Source organism: Oncorhynchus mykiss, chromosome 1 (genome assembly GCF_013265735.2).
Source record: "Oncorhynchus mykiss isolate Arlee chromosome 1, USDA_OmykA_1.1, whole genome shotgun sequence".
Classification (NCBI taxonomy): domain Eukaryota; kingdom Metazoa; phylum Chordata; class Actinopteri; order Salmoniformes; family Salmonidae; genus Oncorhynchus; species Oncorhynchus mykiss.
Genome location: NC_048565.1, coordinates 62750605 through 62770741, shown reverse-complemented (window position 1 = coordinate 62770741; position 20137 = coordinate 62750605). Strand labels below are relative to the sequence as shown.

General features: G+C 43.9%; 1 protein-coding gene across 5 annotated transcripts in view; it reads left to right on the top strand.

The window, feature by feature from the left end:
* LOC110526605 (regulator of microtubule dynamics protein 2) overlaps positions 1–19379 on the top strand; it is a 71706-nt gene extending 52327 nt beyond the window's left edge. For all 5 annotated transcript variants that reach the window (XM_021607715.2, XM_021607750.2, XM_021607723.2 and 2 more), the window contains exons 6-11: positions 12471–12546; positions 13736–13813; positions 14660–14758; positions 16287–16340; positions 16477–16557; positions 16687–19379. In XM_021607715.2, coding sequence (XP_021463390.1) covers positions 12471–12546; positions 13736–13813; positions 14660–14758; positions 16287–16340; positions 16477–16557; positions 16687–16743 — 445 coding nt within the window. In that variant the 3' untranslated portion in view covers positions 16744–19379. The remainder of the gene's footprint in view (positions 1–12470; positions 12547–13735; positions 13814–14659; positions 14759–16286; positions 16341–16476; positions 16558–16686) is intronic.
* The last annotated feature ends 758 nt before the right edge of the window (positions 19380–20137 follow it).

Here is a 20137-nt window from a genome sequence, read left to right as displayed (position 1 = left end):
GAGCTTTACACCACTCCAGCCTACACTTGGCATTACACATGGGGATCTCAGGCTTGTGTGCGGCTGCTTGGCCATGGAAAACCCATTTCATGAAGCTCCTGATGAAGTGTTTATTGTGCTGGCATTGTTTCCAGAGGCAGTTTAGAACTCGTTATTGCAACCGAGGACAGACAATTTTAACACGCTTCAGTGCTTGCCGGTCCCGTTCTGTGAGCTTGTGTAGCCAGGGCAGCTCTAGCAGGGCATACATTTGACTAACTGAAGCGTCTTGGAAAGGTGGCATCCTATGACGGTCCTACGTTGGAAGTCACTGAGCTCTTCAGTAAAGCCATTCTACTGCCAATGTTTGTCTACAGAGATTGCATGGCTGTGTGCTCGATTTTAAACACCTGTCAGCAATGGGTGTGGCAGAAATACCAGAAACCACTCATTTAAGGGGTGTCCACATACGTTCTTTATATATTTGCTAACATTTCTAAAAACATGTTTTAATTTTGTGTGTAGATGGGTGAGGAGCAAAATATATCAAACCCATTTTGAATTCGGGCTGTAATGTGGAATAAGTCAAGAGGTATGAGCAGTTTCAGAAGGCTAAATAGATTTAACGTTGTGTGGTTATACTTGTTTTTTTGGTGAAAGTTGTATTGGTTCCTCATAGTGGCTCCCGTGTCATCTACCTTCTTCTCAACGAGAGTCCTTCTCAAGCAAAGTTTGATATTTATATTGAGCACTCCACAATTAGTTTTGAAAATTCAACCACCTCTCCTTATATCACCTCTGTGGCACATCACTTCCTGAAAAGCTAAAGTAGACATAAACCCCCACCTGGTTTTGATTAAAAAATGTACCACCTTGCTTGGTGATTAGAGAAAAATCCCCTTGCTTTTAATTCGTTCTCTGGAGTAGAAAGTAACCACATGGATCCTGTTTGTGTTTGTGGAGGCCCCAATGCTGCATTCCTCATCTGAAACACTGGGGCCTGTCCGGACTTGACTGCTCATCATAGACCAACGAATGGAATACAGCTATAGTAGATTGTACTAGATTAAGCCCTCTGATTCTCCTGAAACTGTAAAGTTATTTCCCATAATGCACTGCTGAAATATACAAATTGCCACCAATATAAATGGTTTGTGCTATACATGTTAATCATATTTTGTTGACCTGCATATTGCTATTTATTCATCTCCCTCACATATAGCATAAGGAACCGATCAAACCTGCTATACGGTCCTCACCAGTTTTAATGTCATGACCCTAAACAAACGGCAAATGAACCTAAACGGGTTTGTAGAGTTGCAAGCGTGATGTAGTCATTGAGTGCATGGCATATGAGACCATATACTCACATTTTGACTACTTTAATACACTAATTTGTCCAAATACTTATGATTTCGTCAAACAAGGGGAGTAGATACTGTGGTATCCCGGGAGGTCTACCCCCGGAGGTTGGCTGATAGAGAGGAGGTACGTGTGACGACATTGGCTCCCTCTGCTGGGAGTAACTGTGCTGGGCACCCCGATGCTGACGGCACCAATTAAGGGAGAGTGTCAACCAATACAAAACCTCCGATTTGATCGCGGACGTAGCCCAGCTGAAAGGTGGTACGTCCCAGGAGTCTAGCCCGACTCAGTTCCTGGTCAAGTTAATGGAGGAAGATGACGTGGAGACTTATTTGTGCACCTTCGAAAGGACAGCGCAGCGTGAAGGGTGGCCCAAGCGGGAAAGCCTTTTGGCACCCTACCTCTCCGGGAAGGCCCAGAAGACCTACTTCGACTTGAACGCTGACCAGGCAGAGAATTATGAGGGACTCAAACGTGAGATCCTGAGTCACCTTACCCAAGGGCTGTCTACTGACTGACGTACTGTCCCTCCCAATAATCGATAAGGTTGTCCTGGATCGGTACGTTCGGGGCCCTCTCCTACGAGCATGCAGGACCCCCAAAGCGTGGAGGATTTGCTGACTGCGGTGGAAACCCACCAGAACACCCAGGACCTGCTGAAAGGGCCCTGGGCAGAGAGCGCAGATGCGGCGAGGGGGAAGAAAGGTACCGAGAGAGATGAGGGGCTGAATGGGGCCCAGATGGAACCAGCCGTGGCCATGAAGCTTGCGTGGAGCTGCACTGGACGGGAGGAGTCCATGCCCTCCGCGCACTATAGCCTGTGCAACCCATGCCCAGCCGCGAGAGGTCTCCACTGTGGGCCCGAGTCGGACCAGGGGGGAGACGTTATTTTGTTACGTTTATTTTATGTTTCCCAGTAAAGGCGTTTTTCCTGACTAAGAGCCTCCCTGTCTCGGTGTCCATCTCTGTGCACTCAAACCAAACACCCCACGGTTTACCACAATACATAAAGTGCTTTTATGTCTAAAGAAGATATGTATGAAAATACTTTATTATTCCCTTGTTGATCGTTCGATCTCAAATCAAAAATGCTTGAGCAGAGACAAAATAAAAATGTGAGCTTCACTGTCCAAATGCATATGGCGAGGACTGTACCTTGCAGTATGTTATGTGTACTTGCAAACGCATTGTTTTAAGAAGGCTAATCTTTTCCCCAGTGCGTTTTCTAGGATTTACCAGTGAAATTGTCATTTGTGAACCAAACCTATCTTCGGTGAATGTTATTGGCCTCTATAAATTGCTGTGTGTATTTTTCCCATGGAAAAGTGTCACAGGGTGCCTTGTGCCTGCTCTGTGAGCCAACAGTCCTGTTTGCCTTGTTCGTGTGGAAATAATTAGCATTAGCTCATTCACACATACCACAGCGCACTGTTGTCAAGTAAGAGGGAGCCATTTCCGGGTTTGTTTAGTTAATTAAGAACAACAGCTTTATGCTTAATCCTATATCCATTAATGGAGTTTGTAAGAAACTTAAAGCAGTTTGGGTCCATGTCCCGGTTTAATGGACAGATGGGAAATTAGATTAAAGCTCTCAGTTTGAGGTTGGAGTGCGTGCGTAAGTGTGGGGGACGGGCAATTAGGGCCAAACAGTTCCGGTGTTGCAAGATAGTTTATAAATCTGGGTTAACAATGTTTATTCTACTTAGCATTTCCGTGAGAACTTAATTGTCGTTTCCTCAGACTTCTCAAACTTTCCCCTTGGCAGGTGTTGATTTATGCTTGTTAATTATGATTTACATTTCCTCACACTATAAAACGACTGTCATGGCGTTGTCCACTCCCCAAAAAAATACAGAAACACTATCCACTTGTTCCATTGCTCTTTTCTAAGAACATTAGTTCATCTACTCCCACACACAGGTTGCCCAGGATTCAGAGTTCATCCACCCCTGTGCTGTTTAGGTTTAGCCTGGGGTGCTGTCTGCCTGCTGGTCCTCTCTCTTTCAAGGAGTTTTCTATGTTTGGATCTTATGGCTGAAATGAATCTGCTGCTTCCGCCAAGCAGTTGACACTTGCCCCCCCCCCCCCCCCCCCCCCCCTTGTCTTTGGCCAGTGGAGTGGGGGATTTCAAGGAAGAAGTGGATTGTAATAACCTTGCGCAATGTCCTGGCGCTGACTGTGCTTTTCTCTGTTTCCTGTGACGCCCTCTACCTCTCTTGATCTCTCTCTCCCTCGCTTCCTTTCTGTAAAAAGCTATGGGAGATATTGTTTCGGCAGGGGGGGGGGGGGAACATGGGGCAGGCCCCTGGGGCCAGGCACACCACTTCTCACCCTCGCATCCACTCCCCCCTCTTTGCCTCTAGAGTCAAGGTGCTGTTTCACACATCGCAAATGTAAACTTTAAGCATGGGCTTATATTTCTACTTGGGAAATTGGCTTAAGGTAGAGCTGCTGCCAGACTCATAAAGGAAAAAAAACAACAGGCAGGTGCAAATACCCTTCTTTGACACATTCTAACCTACATCCTAGAGACCTTTATCGGACAGTCATGTCCAGAAAGACTCACTGTAAAGTGTCTTGATGAAGCATTGTCATCAGTGGCGCGATGCAGTGCCTTCGACCGCTGCGCCACTCGGGAGGTCGAAATCAGTCGTTTTTGATAACTTCCCTTGTTCCAAATAGCCCTAGTCTCCCTTGTGCACTCACTGTGAATTGTGGAAGTGCTACATGCATTTAAACCTAATATTAGGAAGTTGAGCAATAAATGGAGTAGTAATGGAAAGCTGGGACACCCTCCCATTTGAAAAACGACCATAACTGCTTTCAAAAGTGTTTTTCCCACAATTGCGGGAACCCGCTTGTTTGTGAGGAGACACACAAGAAATGGTACTCCGTAGACTACGACAAAAAAATACGTAAGGGAAGTTCTAAGATCACACAGGCTCTTTTGAGAGGAAAAGTCCATGTGGGCTGTTCCATATTCTTTGGGTTTAGCGACAACAGTTTGGCAGATGCGGTGCGCCACTGCTAAATGAATCCAGGGAAAACACTGCGTAAGTAGCAACATGCTCGGAGTTTACCAAACATTTTCAATATGAGCTGTTCATTAGCACGGAGTGTAGGTGAAGTCTCTATTGGGGTCAGATCTTGGTCTGAGATCTTAAGGTAGGATTATAACTGTTTAGGTGGCTGCTCTACACCAGGATGTACCTTTTTAGCCTGTGCTACATGGATGAATTGATTTGCAAAAATAAACAGACCATGAAATGTAGCAATTGCTGGTGTCGCCCCACCTTTCTGGATCTCTTCCATCCAAAATGGAAGTTCCCCCTGTGGAGGGAATCTCCAGAGTGGGTTGGTGAGCCAACACCATTATGTGCTCGGCCGATCATGAGCAGCTTTGCCGTTTTGTACTGGCACCTCCAGATCCACGTACTTCTCGTTTATGCACTGCCAGAACTCTCTGATTTAAACTCTTCTCCACCATTTACGATGGGAGTTGTGCGGCAACTAGTGTGGAGCATCAAATTAGCACGACATTGATCTGTGTAATTGCTGGCTTTTCTTTGGGCGCTGAAATCAGTATTTCAATTTGTAGCCCTTTTTTCTCCCCAATTTCGTGGTATTCAATTGGTAATTGTAGTCTGGTACCATCTCTGCAACTCCCGTACGGACTCGGGAGAGGCGAAGTTCGAGATCCATGCGTCCTCTGAAACACCACCCTGCCAAGCCGCACTGCTCCTTGACACACTGCTCCTTGACACACTGCTCCTTGACACACTGCTCGCTTAACCCGTCAGCCAGCCGTACCAATGTGTCGAAGAAAACACTGTCCTACTGGCGACCACCGTGTCAGTGTGTCGGCCACAGGAGTTGCTAGTGCGCGATGGGTCAAGGGCATCCCGGCCGGCCACACCCTCCCCTAACCCAGATGACTCTGGGCCAATTGTGCGCCACCTCATGGGTCTCCCGGTCGCGGCCGGCTGCTACACAGCCCAGGATCTAACCCGGGATCTGTAGTGACGCCTCTAGCACTGCGATGCAGTGCCTTAGACCGCTGCGCCACTCGGGAGGCGAAATCAGTAGTTTTTGCTAACTTCATTGTATGTGACGTCAGAGCTCCAGTCCTCCCACGCTTGTCGCTACTCCATCGAAAATCATGGAGTTGAGTTTAGTTGGCTATGCCAGAGCAGAGTTACATGCTGAATAATAATACTTAACTTGGCCTAACCACTGAGAGACAGGAAAAATTCCTGCGGTTAATATTGAGAAATCCACCATGCTCCTTCACAGCCCTCACCTGCGAGATGTTCCATATGAACTGTGATTAGTACACACCTCTGTTATGCTACTCTGTGTTTCTCAACTCCACTCCACTCCCCTGACGTCACTTTAGATTTATAGCTGTTAATCATATTATATTGAGTTGGACTACATAAAAGCAAATTCAAGAGTTGTTGTTTTACCCTAGAGTGTTTGCACTCCTGACAATCGCTAATGTTCCTCGACTAAAACTATAATTTGTACAGTTTATTCTACGCGGTTAGACACTGCTTCTTTACAGGTTTGTTATTCATTGTCACTCCATCAACTTGTGGTTATAAATGTGTTATGCATGGGTAAATAGGGTTATAGGGTTTTGGGGCATGTTGGCTCTGAAAGGTGTTACCCTCGAGGCTCCCTAGATACTAACTGTTGGGACCTTTTAGGTCATCTGGCAGACTACTTTACCTCCCCTAACCTTAATAGTCAGTATTTTATTTTGGATTAGATGTTGCAGAAGCAGCAGCTACTCTTCCTAGGGTCCACACAATACATAAAACATGAAATTATGCAGAACACCAATAGACAAGAAGGTCTCAAGGACAGAACTGCACACATTTAAAATAAGAATAAAGTCTTATCACTGACAGTTACTCACATCAACGACAGTTACCCACATCACTGACAGTTACTCACATCACTGACAGTTACTCACATCACTGACAGTTACTCACATCACTGACAGTTACCCACATCACTGACAGTTACCCACATCAACGACAGTTGCCCACATCACTGACAGTTACCCACATCACTGACAGTTACTCACATCACTGACAGTTACTCACATCACTGACAGTTACTCACATCACTGACAGTTACTCACATCACTGACAGTTACCCACATCACTGACAGTTACCCACATCACTGACAGTTACTCACATCACTGACAGTTACCCACATCACTGACAGTTACTCACATCACTGACAGTTACCCACATCACTGACAGTTACCCACATCACTGACAGTTACCCACATCACTGACAGTTACCCACATCACTGACAGTTACCCACATCACTGACAGTTACTCACATCACTGACAGTTACCCACATCACTGACAGTTACTCACATCACTGACAGTTACTCACATCACTGACAGTTACCCACATCACTGACAGTTACTCACATCACTGACAGTTACCCACATCACTGACAGTTACCCACATCACTGTGATCCCTTATTGATGTCACTTGTTAAGTCTACTTCAGTCAGCGTAGATGAAGGGGAGGAGACCAGTTTAAAGAAGGGTTTCTAATCCTTGAGACAATTGAGACATACATTGTGTGTATGTGTGGCAAGATTTAAGTGCCTTTTGAATGGAGTATGGTAGTAGGTGCCAGGCACACCGGTTTGTGACAAGAACTGCAACGCCCCTGGGTTTTTCACGCTCAACAGTTTCCTGTGTGTATCAAGAATTATCCAGCACCCAAAGGACATCCAGCCAACTTGGCACAACTGTGGGAAGCATTGCAGTCAACATGGGCAGTGTAGAGTGTGGAATCCATGCCCTGACGAATTGGAGCAAAAGAAGGGGCGTGCCACTCTATTAGGAAGGTGTTCCTAATGTTTGGTGTACTCAGTGTATACATGTGCCTAAGATCTATCTATCTATTCAGATAGGGGAGAAGCAAACCATTTTATCATCCATCCATCATTAACAGGTAGCAAGTCGGTCAGTGGTGTAGGACTTGCGAAAACATATCATCACACACCAATGTTTTCATTGGAAGCCAGTTGGCTAAAAGCTGCAGATAGCATCTCCGCTATCTCATCGCGCTCCATAAGAAAATAAACAATTACCGTTTTGTTACAGTTATATACAATTCACCCGCCAATGCTTTGGCAGATAATAGATAAAGATGCTTTGGTGAGTGTGGTGTGGGTGGCACTTGATTTCTCGCTGTCTTATTTTGCAACACCCACTGTATAGGTGGTATACATTTTAAAGCACGTATGAATCACATGGAGCATATGAAAATCGGTGCACAGAGCATACACACAATTCTAATACTTTCCTGCTAATCAGGCAACAGAATTTGAGCATTGGCGGTTGGCGCAACACACTTTTCTCAGAACCCACAGCTACAGGCTGGGGATAAAACACTCACAATCTTCCACGGTTTTATTTAGCCCCTTCCTTGTTCCCAGTGTCCCTTGTATATTAAAGCTGCATTCTGGGATTCAAAAAACAACTAAACACTTGACTTGTTTTGGACTAACAATCCAAGAGATTATTTTGACATATCCCTGTCTGTGTCTGTAATACCAACATGTTTCAAGCAGACCACCATGGCCCCTGTGCCCAAGACCACTAAGGTAACCTGCCTAAATGACTACCGACCCATAGCACTCACGTCTGTAGCCATGAAGTGCTTTGAAAGGCATGGCTCACATCAACACCATTATCTCAGAAACCCTAGACCCACTTCAATTTGCATACCGCTCCAACAGATCTACAGATGATACAATCTCTATTGCACTCCACACTGCCCTTTCACACCTTGACAAAAGGAACATTTATGTTAGAATGCTATTCATTGACTACAGCTCAGTGTTCAACACCGTAGTGCCCTCTAAGCTAAGGACCCTGTGACTCAACACCTCCCTCTGCAATTGGATCCTGGACTTCCTGTCGGGCCGCCCCCAGGTGGTAAGGGTAGGTAACAACACATCCACCACGCTGATCCTCAACACAGGGGCTCCTCGGGTGTGTGCTCAGTCCCCTTCCGTACTCCCTGTTCACTCATGACTGCACGGCCAGGCACGACTCCCAACACCATAATTTAAGTTTGCTGATGATACAACAGTGGTAGGCCTGATCGCCGAGAATGACGAGACAGCTAATAGGGAGGAGATCAGACACCTGATCGTGTGGTGCAAGGACAACAACCTCTCCCTCAACATGATCTAGACAAAGGAGATGATTGTGTACTACAGGAAAAGGAGGACCGAGCAGGCCCCCATTCTCATCAACGGGGCTGTAGTGGTGCAGGTTGAAAGCTTCAAGTTCCTTGGTGTCCACATCACCAACAAACTAACATGGTCCAAGCACACCAAGATAGTTGTGAAGAGGGCACGACAAAATCTTTTCAGGAGACTAAAAATATTTGCCATGGGTCCTCAGATCCTCAAGGTTCTACAGCTGCACCATCGAGAGCATCCTGACGGGTTATATCTCTGCCTGGTATGACAACTGTCCGTGCTCCTACATCAAGGTACTACAGAGAATAGTGCGTATGGCCTATTACGTCACTGGGGCCAAGCTTCCTGCCATCCAGGACATTTATACCAGGCAGTGTCAGAGTAAGGCCCTAAAAATGGTCAAAGACTCCAGCCACCCTAGTCATAGACTGTTCTCTCTGCTACCGCACAGCAAGCGGTACGGGAGCGCCAAGTCTAGGTCCAAGAGGCTTCTAAACAGCTTCTGCCCCCAAGCCATAAGACTCCTGAACATCTAATCAAATGACTACCCAGACTATTTGCATTGCCCCCGCCCCCCTCTTACGCTGCTGCTACTCTGTTATTATCTATGCATAGTCACTTTAAAAACTCTACCTACATGTACATATTACCTCGACTAACCGGTGCCCCCGCACATTGACTCTGTACCTGTACCCCCTGTATATAGCCTCGATATTGTTATTTTACTGCTGCTCTTTATTTGTTATTATAAATGTTTTCATTTAAATAGGTATTTTTGATTTGAGCAACGCACTTAGCCCTAATTGCTCCATGGGTGCTGTAAAATGGCAACGCTGGCCGTGACCCCACTCCCTACAGGTGTCTCAGGGCAAGTTGAGATATGCAAAGAAACACATTTCAATTGCACACTTGTGTGTAACAGGACAAATATAAGCACCTCCAAATTTCTCTCTTTGCTATGGAAAGCCTAAATTAGTTCAGGAGTAAACATGTGCTTAACAAGTCACATAATAAGTTGCATGGACTCACTCTGTGTGCAATAATAGTGTTTAACATGATTTTTTTGAATGACTACCTCATCTCTGTACCCCACACATACAATTATCTGTATGGTCCCTCAGTCCAGCAGGGAATTTCAAACACAGATTCAACCACAAAGACCAGGGAGGTTTCCAATGCCTGACTGAGCATACAAGTATCTGACTGAGCGGTGGTAGGCAGAAGCAGGCGTGTAAACATTCATTCAAACAGCACTTTTGTGCGTTTTGCCAGCAGCTCTTCGTTGTGCGTCAAGCATTGTGCTGTTTATGACTTCAAGCCTATCAACTCCCAAGATGAGGCTGGTGTAACCGAAGTGAAATGGCTAGCTAGTTAGCGCGCGCTAACTAGAGGGACGGAAGCTATTCTGTTACACTGGCAATACTAAAGTGCCTATAAGAACATCCAATAGTCAAAAGGTTAATGAAATACAAATGGTATAGAGGGAAATAGTCCTATAATTCCTATAATAACTACAACCTAAAACTTCTTACCCGGTAATAAGACTCATGTTAAAAGGAACCACCAGCTTTCATATGTTCTCATGTTCTGAGCAAGGAACTGAAATGTTAACTTTCTTACATGGCACATATTGCACTTTTTGCATTATTTAAACCAAATTGAATTTATTTGCAAATTATGGTGGAAAATAAGTATTTGGTCACATACAAACAAGCAAGATTTCTGGCTCTCACAGACCTGTAACTTCTTCTTTAAGAGGCTCCTCTGTCCTCCACTCGTTACCTGTATTAATGGCACCTGTTTGAACTTGTTATCAGTATAAAAGACACCTGTCCACAACCACAAACAGTCACACTCCAAACTCAAATATGAGCAAGAACAACGAGCTGTCAAAGGACACCAGAAACAAAATTGTAGACCTGCACCAGGCTAGGAAGACTGAATCTGCAATAGGTAAGCAGCTTGGTTTGAAGAAATCAACTGTGGGAGCAATTATTAGGAAATGGAAGACATACAAGACCACTGATAATCTCCCTCGATCTGGGGCTCCACGCAAGATCTCACCCCGTGGGGTCAAAATGATCACAAGAACGGCGAGCAAAAATCACAGAACATACGGACCTAGTGAATGACCTGCAGAGAGCTGGGACCAAAGTAACAAAGCCTACCATCAGTAACACACTACGCCGCCAGGGACTCAAATCCTGCAGTGCCAGACGTGTCCCCCAGCTTAAGCCAGTACATGACCAGGCCAGGTCTGAAGTTTGCTAGAGAGCATTTGGATGATCCAGAAGAAGATTGGGAGAATGTCATATGGTCAGATGAAACCAAAATATAACTTTTTGGTAAAAACTCAACTCGTCGTGTTTGGAGGACAAAGAATGCTGAGTTGCATCCAAGGAACACCATACCTACTGTGAAGCATGGGGGTGGAAACATCATGCTTTGGGGCTGTTTTTCTGCAAAGAGACCAGGACAACTGATCCGCGTAAAGGAAAGAATGAATGGGGCCATGTATCGTGAGATTTTGAGTGAAAACCTCCTTCCATCAGCAAGGGCATTGAAGATGAAACGTGGCTGGGTCTTTCAGCATGACAATGATCCCAAACACACCGCCCGGACAACGAAGGAGTGGCTTCGTAAGAGGTATTTCAAGGTCCTGGAGTGGCCTAGCCAGTCTCCCGATCTCAACCCCATAAAAAATCTTTGGAGGGAGTTGAAAGTCCGTGTTGCCCAGCAACAGCCCCAAAATATCACTGCTCTAGAGGAGATCTGCATGGAGGAATGGGCCAAAATACCAGCAACAGTGTGTGAAAACCTTGTGAAGACTTACAGAATACTTTTGACCTCTGTCATTGCCAACAAAGGGTATATAACAAAGTATTGAGAAACTTTGGTTATTGACCAAATACTTATTTTCCACCATAATTTGCAAATAAATTCATAAAAAATCCTACAATGTGATTTTCTGGATTTTTTTTCTCTGTCATGGTTGAAGTGTACCTATGATGAAAATTACAGGCCTCTCTCATCTTTTTAAGTGGGAGAAGTGGAAGATGGATCAACAACATTGTAGTTACTCCACAATACGTACCTAAATGACAGTGAATAGAAGGAAGTCTGTACAGAATACAAATATTCCAAAACATGCATCCTGTTTGGAACAAGGCACTAAAGTAATACTGCCAAAAATGTGGCTCAGCAATTCACTTTTTGTCTAGAATACAAAGTGTTATGTTTTGAGCAAACCAATACAACACAAATTATGAGTAGCACTCTCCATATTTTCAAGCGTAGTGGTGGCTGCATCATGTTATGGGTATGCTTGTAATCGTTAAGGACTGTGGAGTTTTTCAGAATAAAAAATAAACGTAATGGAGCTAAACACAGACAAAATCATTGAGGAAAACCTGGTTCAGTCTGATTTCCACCAGACACTGAGTTTAATTCACCTTTCATCAGAACAATAACCTTAAACACAAGGCCAAATCTACATTGGAGCTGCTTACCAAGTAGACCATGAATGTTCCTGAGTGGCTTAGTTACAGTTTGAACTTAAATCTGCTTGAAAATCTATGGCAAGTTATATGAAAATGGTTGTCTAGCAATGATCAACAAACAATTTGACAGAGCTTAAAGCAATTTCAGGGAGAAAAGAAAGAGGCAAATGTTGCACAATCCAGGTGTGGAAAGCTCTTACAGACTTACCCAGAAAGACCCACAGCTGTAATTGCTGCCAAAGGTGCTTCTTCTACAAAGTATTGAAATAGGGGTGTCTCTCACTTTCAAAAGGCTTTATTGGCATGACAAAAATGACATATTCATATTGCCAAAGCAACATTGTCGAGCAATTCTCTCAACTCTCTGTTTCTCTAGGTACGCCATAATGTGTGGAATCATGACAGAGTACGAGACTGTGCAGAACAGGATAAAGAATGGCTACATCTTCAAAGTAAGTGATTTTTTTTTGACAGACCGTCTACACATAAAGCCATATCTTTATGTAGTCACTGATTCAAGTGTTTGTTTTGTGTGTACTTGAAGCATGTCAGACCTTACCTACATTAGCAGCACCTGAGGTGATGGCAGGCACACAGATGGAATGGTGGAATTTAGCAATAATAAGAGAGGGTAACTGAGGTGAGGTCGGGGCGTGTGCTTTTCCAGAACTTCCCCTGTGGTCTCGCTCAGTCAGTGTTGATTCCCAGCTATGTCGAGGGTCCTCCCCTGTCATACAACCACAAGTTGACAGCTGAAGAATCACCCTCGGTCTTATTTAGGTCAGGTATCCCTCAAATTAAATGTAAAAAAATTTCCTATACATACGGTTATTGTCAGTACTTATATACACTGAGTGCTGTACAGGCGTTAACCTTATTGACTGTGGGCTCTATTCAGATCACTCCCCTCACTGTCCAGCAGCATACCACCCTACATCCCACTGCTGGCTTGCCTCTGAAGCTAAGCAGGGTTGGTCCCTGGATGGGAGACCAGATGCTGCTGGAAGTGGCACTCTTTCGGAGGAGGCACTTTCATCTGGTCTATAAAAAACATCCCAGTGCCCCAAGGCAGTGATTGGGGACATTGCCATGTGACGGGTGCTGTCTTTCGGATGAGACATTAAACGGGTGTCTTGACTCTCTGGTCACTAAAGATCCCATGGCACTTTTATAGTAAGAGTAGGGGTGTTAACCCTAGTGTCCTGGCTAAATTCCCAATCTGGCCCTTATACCATCATGGCCACCTAATCATCCACAGCTTAAAATTGGTTGTTTTCTCTCCCCTGTAACTATTCCACAGGTTGTTGCTGTTAATGAGAATGTGTTCTCAGTCAACTTACCTGCTAAAATAAGGGTTAAATAAAGGGTTAAAGGGTTAAATAAATGCATGGGTTGCATAAGGGCTGAACTGCACGCAGCATATATATATATGAGAGAGAGAGGATTTTGCGATTGAGTGGAAAAGAACAGTGGGAGGGAGAGGGTTGCATGACAAATAGGAGCTTGTGATGCATGTGCGTGTGTGAGAGATTTTTGTGGCATAGTTGTGGGTAGCTGTGGAGCAGGGCAGATCAGGTCAGAGGAAAAATGTGCGGTGTCATGAATCAACACTTAATGCTGTCTGTCCTCTTCTGTGTTCAGGATCATCTGGATAAGGCCATCGAGCTGAAACCACAGGATCCTATGTCTTACTACCTGCTGGGCCGCTGGTGCTACGCTGTATGTGACATACACACACATTAACCCAAGTCAACCATACAGTGAGGAATACACTCCCTGAAAAGTGATCAATGTAGGAGCTTTGAGAAGGAGTCATTAGCAATACACACTCATTGACACACACTCATTGACAGACACACACACAAGCACCCTCCACATACCATACCATGCCATGTGTAGCTAGCTGCAGTCAAAGATGAGTGGCTATTTCTCCGAAGAAGGAAGAAAAAGTCACACCGGATGATTTGTGAGAGTGAATTTAAAGGGCGTTCTGCTCTGTGTTCACGTTAAACATTGATCCGCTGTTTATGTTCAGGCAGCGGCCCCTCTTTGAAAGGGCCCACGGGGACGGCAATGTGCTACACCTACAATTGCACATTTCTAAGATGAATGGGGCAGGGAAGGAACAGTGCGTGCGTTTGACCCAGCAAGTCCATCACATTAGGCCCATTATCTTATTCCTGTAATCAAGTTTTATGGAAAAGGTGTGTGTGTGACTGCTTATCGTGATGGGTTGGTTTGTCAGGATTAGAAACTGCTTCCATTGCGGGTTATATTGTCTCCGCATCCTGAGTGACGGGGCTTTAGGAACATTAGTTAGTATTTTGGAAGTGTCTTTCCATAGTGTTTTTTATTTATTTATTTTTTTTTTAGATGGGGGGGGAGTAATTTTCAGATCCTTTACTCCCATGACCCCCCCCCCCCCCCCCCCCCCCCCCTCCTGTTTAAATGCTACTTGCACTGTTTACGCACTGTAGTATGAGAGTCATGTTCACACCATGTCGTTTTAAATGTGTATCTGATTCACCATGTTCTGAAAGGGCTCTATACACTGGTTCTGTTCAGGTGGCTCAGCTGTCCTGGATCGAGAGGAAAATTGCTGCTACATTGTTTGGAGAGCCTCCAAGTGCCACGGTCCAAGATGCGCTGAACAACTTCCTCAAGGTATTGAGATTCTCCTTGCTACCATAGATTGGTGTGTGTTTGGCAGTACCTGTTAGTGTGGAGTAAAGCATGTCAGGCCTTGCAAATGTAATTTACCAGTACATTTCTCATTTGCCCGACTGCTAGATTTGAATATGGACAGCTACACTGTTTCTGTTACTTTCATAGTTCTGCACTGTATACTTTAGCCTGTTAGAATCATACAGTCCTTTCAAGTTTTAAAAAATATATATATATTTTAATTTAACTAGGCAAGTCAGTTAAGAACAAATTCTTAATTACAATGACGGCCTATCAGAGAACAGTCGTCCTGCCTTGTTCAGGGGCAGAACGGCTGATTTTTAAAATTATTATTGTTTTATTTTTTTACCTTGTCAGTTCTGGGATTCGATCTAGCAACCTTTCGGTTACTGGTCCGACTCTCTAACCACTAAGGCTACCCTGCCGCCCCAAGTTCTCTCTCTTTTCTGATCACTGTACATTTCAACTCGGAGAACTCCTCCCTGTGTTCTGCGCACTTGCTGTTAGATTTAAGATTTAAAGACCAAACCACAAGTATTTCGAGGCTTAATCTGTGTTCCCACATTTCACATGTTTATATAGAGAGACGTGAAATGACTCCTGTCCAAGATTCTCTTGCTTCATGCCTCTTCCTCACGTCTTGTGTATCTCACCCATCAATTGAATTTAAGTGGTCTCTGTTGTAACTTGTTTCTTCTGGCCGCAAGGACTCTGGTAGTGGCTGTTTAGCTTCAACAAACACATCCTGCTGTTCTACAACTTGTGCCACTATAACTAAGTACACAAACAGTAACTACACACTACCTAGTGCCCAGGTGTTGCCCTAGTATTCTTCTAATTGTACTATTAATACTCAGGCTATATAGGGTCTGAATTTAAGGTAGAGTCAAGTGAAATAGAATTGTCTACGGCTAGAGGCAGAATAGTGCTATGCTTAGTCCTTTCTGTAATTGTGTGTGCTGAGCAGGTTCTATGTTTCAATTGCAGTCATTTGCCCAAATCGTGTACCAACCCCCGTACCTGTCCTGGACTGATCTGATGCCATTAGAACGTAAACTGTGAGGCAGTGTTTTTGTCAGCGGTTGTGTTTTTGGTGCCGGTCCAATGGAAGAATACAGACATGTTATTGTGCTATAGGAGGACATGCTCATTGTAAAAGGCTGGAATGGAATCAATGGAACGGTATCAAACGTATGGAAACCACGTTTGACTCACTTTCATTTATTCCATTCCAGCCATTACAATGAGCCTACTCCTCCTATAGCTCTTCCCACCAGCCTCCTCTGGCCTTATGGTAACACTTAACTCAGACACTCTCAAAGCTTGCGGGGGAGATTTGTGCTTACAATGCAGGGCTACCTTCTCACAAGAGTATGACTTAGAATACAGAGATTCTGGACAAGGAGATGGCATTTTGTTCCAGCCTCAGGAAGCTGAACTCCAGAAAGAGTTGATTATCAGCAAGTACAGTGTTCTCGTGTTTTACAATATTTTCACTCTTTCACAGGTGGAGGAGATCCGTCCCAAGTACTCCAAATTAAACTATGTGTTTTTAGCCAAGGTAAGTCGGACCGCCCATGTTGTTGTGATGTTTGCGTCTTCGATGAATCTACAGTATATCCAATAATCAAACGGACTCTGTATGTGCACCGATGGTGATAATGATGAGGAGGAGGAATGTGTTTTTGATTGGTCAGTGTTACAGAGACCTGGGGCAGAAAGGTCAGGCCAGGAAGATGTGGGATGCTGCTGCCTCAATGGAAACTGTTTCCAAAGAGGTGGGTACTGACTGTATTGTCACTGGCTTATTCTTGTGCTCTAAAGTCTTAGTTCTCTCACGTTTGTCATTGTTGTGGTTCAAAAAGAGATTGATTGTCTCTTTTTAATTCTCTCTCTCTCTCTCCAAGGATGAGGAGGCACAGAAGGAGCTTGACTACCTTCTCCCTGCGCTAGGTGTTTATTGAGGACATTTAGAAATGTCCTCTCGCTAGGGAGAAACCCAGGATCATCTTCACTGGAAGCCACACTATGAATGGAATGCAAATCAATGTCTTCTTTGATTACTGATGGGACAGTACCTTCAATGGGGGCTTCAACATTTCTGAAATACTGGACTCTTGCTAATCCTCTCTGGGATTGGAGATGACTGGATTGGCTGTGCATGCTAGGGAACACTGTTCTGGAGAACAAGTTTATCCCAGACACATCTTGATGTCTTATAAAAGCAGATGTCGAAATTCTTTGACATCTGTTTGCTAACGAGATTGTGGTAAAAAGGGACAGTTTTGACCTATCAGCAAGCAGTTACACACCCAGAATCCAATTCCGTTGGCTGCTCCCATCTTTGATGTAAGTCAATCAGTGGTGTTCAATGGGATGTATATTATCTCCCTTATCTTGAAGAAATCTGCAGTCGAGTGTGGAGGACCAGGCAATACTGTAGCTAGAAAATGTTTTAATAATTATACTCACCCTGTTGGTGTCAGAAATGAATATGGTCCCCTGTAAACTGCATACGTATCAATAATTATTCTTGATTTGTTTTTGTTTTATTACACTGAAATAGCCTAGCCTAAGAACTGCTTAAAAACAAAACATGTTGATGCCTGGTTTTTCCTGTTTTAACCCACCTACCAATAAGTGCATTGGAAAACATCACTGGTCTTTGTGGTTGAATCTGTTTGAAAATCACTGTTCGACTGAGGGACCTTGTAGATAATTGTATGTGTGGGGTACAGAGATGAGGTAGTCATTCAAAACATCATGTTAAACACTATTATTGACCACAGTGAGTCTTATGTGACTTGTTAAGCACATTTTTACTCCTGAACTTATTTAGCCTTGGCATAACGGAGGGGTTGAATAGTTATTGACATTTCAGCTTTTCATTTTTCATTTTTTAATTAAAAATGATTTAAATAAATAAATGAAAGGCTATAACATGACTAAGTGGAAAAATTCAAGGGGTTTAACTACTTTCTGAAGGCACTATAACTATATGTTACCCTATTTCCTATCAAGTACACTACATTTGACCAGGGCCGTAGTCCACTAAATATGGAATAGGGGCTCTGGTCAGATGTAGTGCACTAAATAGGGAATATGGTGCCATTTCAGATGCAGACTTGGATATTTTTTTAAGTATTCTTTGACCTGCACTGAGTGGACCACTAGTGTAGCTCTGCTGGTTGGCAGGTTTTGTGTTCCTGTCAATGTCTGTACATAGACTGAGATGATGGTCCCATCGGATAAGAGGAAGGACTTGATAGGGAAAGAAACATGACTCCTAGGCAGAATCTCAATTTCATTCTCATCGCGTCCTCTCTCCTCTTCTCCTTCTCAATTGGCGGAGGTCAGAGGGTAGGGACCTCTGGCTTTCTCATCCGATGGGTTTTGAAAATGAGGCGAGGAAGAAGGACTCGAGGAGTATGAAATTGAGATTCTCCCTAGGAGTCCAGTTTCCTTCCCTATCAAGTCTTCTGGAAACCATTAACTGGTGCATACTTTATCTGAGAGGTGAAATACAAGAATGGTATCATTTATTTTGCCTCAGATTTGTCTGTGTTCCAGTAATATGAATGTATGCTTTTGTTGTATCTAGGGTAGGGGTTGTACACATTGTACCCACTGGTTGAATCAACGTTGTTTCCACGTCATTTAAATGAAATTACGTTGAACCAACTTGGAATAGATGTTGAATTGATGTCTGTGCCCAGTGGGCAGTGAAGTAAATTTTAAGCGAAAGGACCGAGGGGGTGTGGTATATGGCCAATATACCACGGCTAAGGACTGTTCTTACACACAACGCAATGCGAATTTCCTGGATACTGCCCATTAGCTGTGGTCTATTGGCCATGTACCACAAATCCTGAGGTGCCTTATTGCTATTATAAACTGGTTACCCAAATAATTTGAGCAGTAAAAATACATGTTTTCTAATACCCGTGGTATATGGTCTGACATACCACGGCTGTCAGCCAATCAGCATTCAGGGCTCTAACCACCCAGTTTATAATATCTTGTAAATTAAATACAGTACATAAAATATTATAGACAATACGCGAGCCATGTATTTAGAAATGAAAATGCATGGCTCTGGAAACTACTATTCTATAGACACTACTGATCAATGTTATTTGAGTCTGCCATTTTTCAATAAATATGTGGAATTGTGTGTGTGTGTGTGTGTGTGAGGGGGGAGGGGTGTTGCTGGAATACATGCACACACAACTATTTTTGTACGCAACACTTGATTAAAATCTAATAGGGACATTTTCATTCTATTAACCAAATATTTTGCCTGGTCTCGGGTCCAAATGTAATGGAATAGCAAGGTATGAAAGCATGTTCTTCCTTGATTACCAAAGGTGAAGTGTGGTGTTTTATTTGTAAGCCCCCCTTCCATTCTCTTTTTGGGCAGACTATAGTTTGTTCCAGAGCCAATTTTATATTTGACACTGGATCAAATTCAGTCCAACTTTCCTCCAGTCTGGTCATGTTTCAGGTTATTGTTATGGCATAGACTCATTCAATTACCTCCTAAAGGAACACAGGTGTTTGTTCAGTATTAAAATAACTCAAAATAAATCCTAGGAAAGTTGGTTTCGCCTCTTAATTTTCCAAAGTGGACTGAAAAGTTCATGTTAATGTCTTAATCACAACCCTGCTGCATACCACAATCACTAACTCTCCCTAACGTACTGTGCTTGTAGGCCTTTCTAATGGACCTGGCCCTGGTATCCTGGAAGGATATCGACCTCATCCCGTCAGTAGAGGATGCCTGGTTATTTTTTTAAAACACTTTCCTCACCATCTTAAATAAGCATGCTCCATTCAAGAAATGTAGAACCAGGAACAGATATAGCTCTTGGTTCTCTCCAGACCTGACTGCCCTTAACCAACACAAAAACATCCTGTGGCGTTCTGCTTTAGCATCGAACAGCCCCCGTGAAATGCAACTTTTTAGGGAAGTTAGAAACCAATATACACAGGCAGTTAGAAAAGCCAAGGCTAGCTTTTTCAAGCAGAAATTTGCTTCCTGCAACACAAACTTTAAAAAGTTCTACGACATTGTAAAGTCCATGCAGAATAAGAGCACCTCCTCCCAGCTGCCCATTGCACTGAGGATAGAAAACTCACCACTGATGAATCCACTATAATTGAGAATTTCAATAAGCATTTTTCTACGGCTGGCCATGCTTTCCACCTGGCCACCCCTACCTCGGTCAACAGCACTGCACCCCCCCCCCACAGCAACTCACCCAAGCCTTCCCAATTTCTCCTTCTCCCAAATCCAGTTAGCTGATGTTCTGAAAGAGCTGCAAAATCTGGACCCCCACAAATCAGCCGGGCTAGACA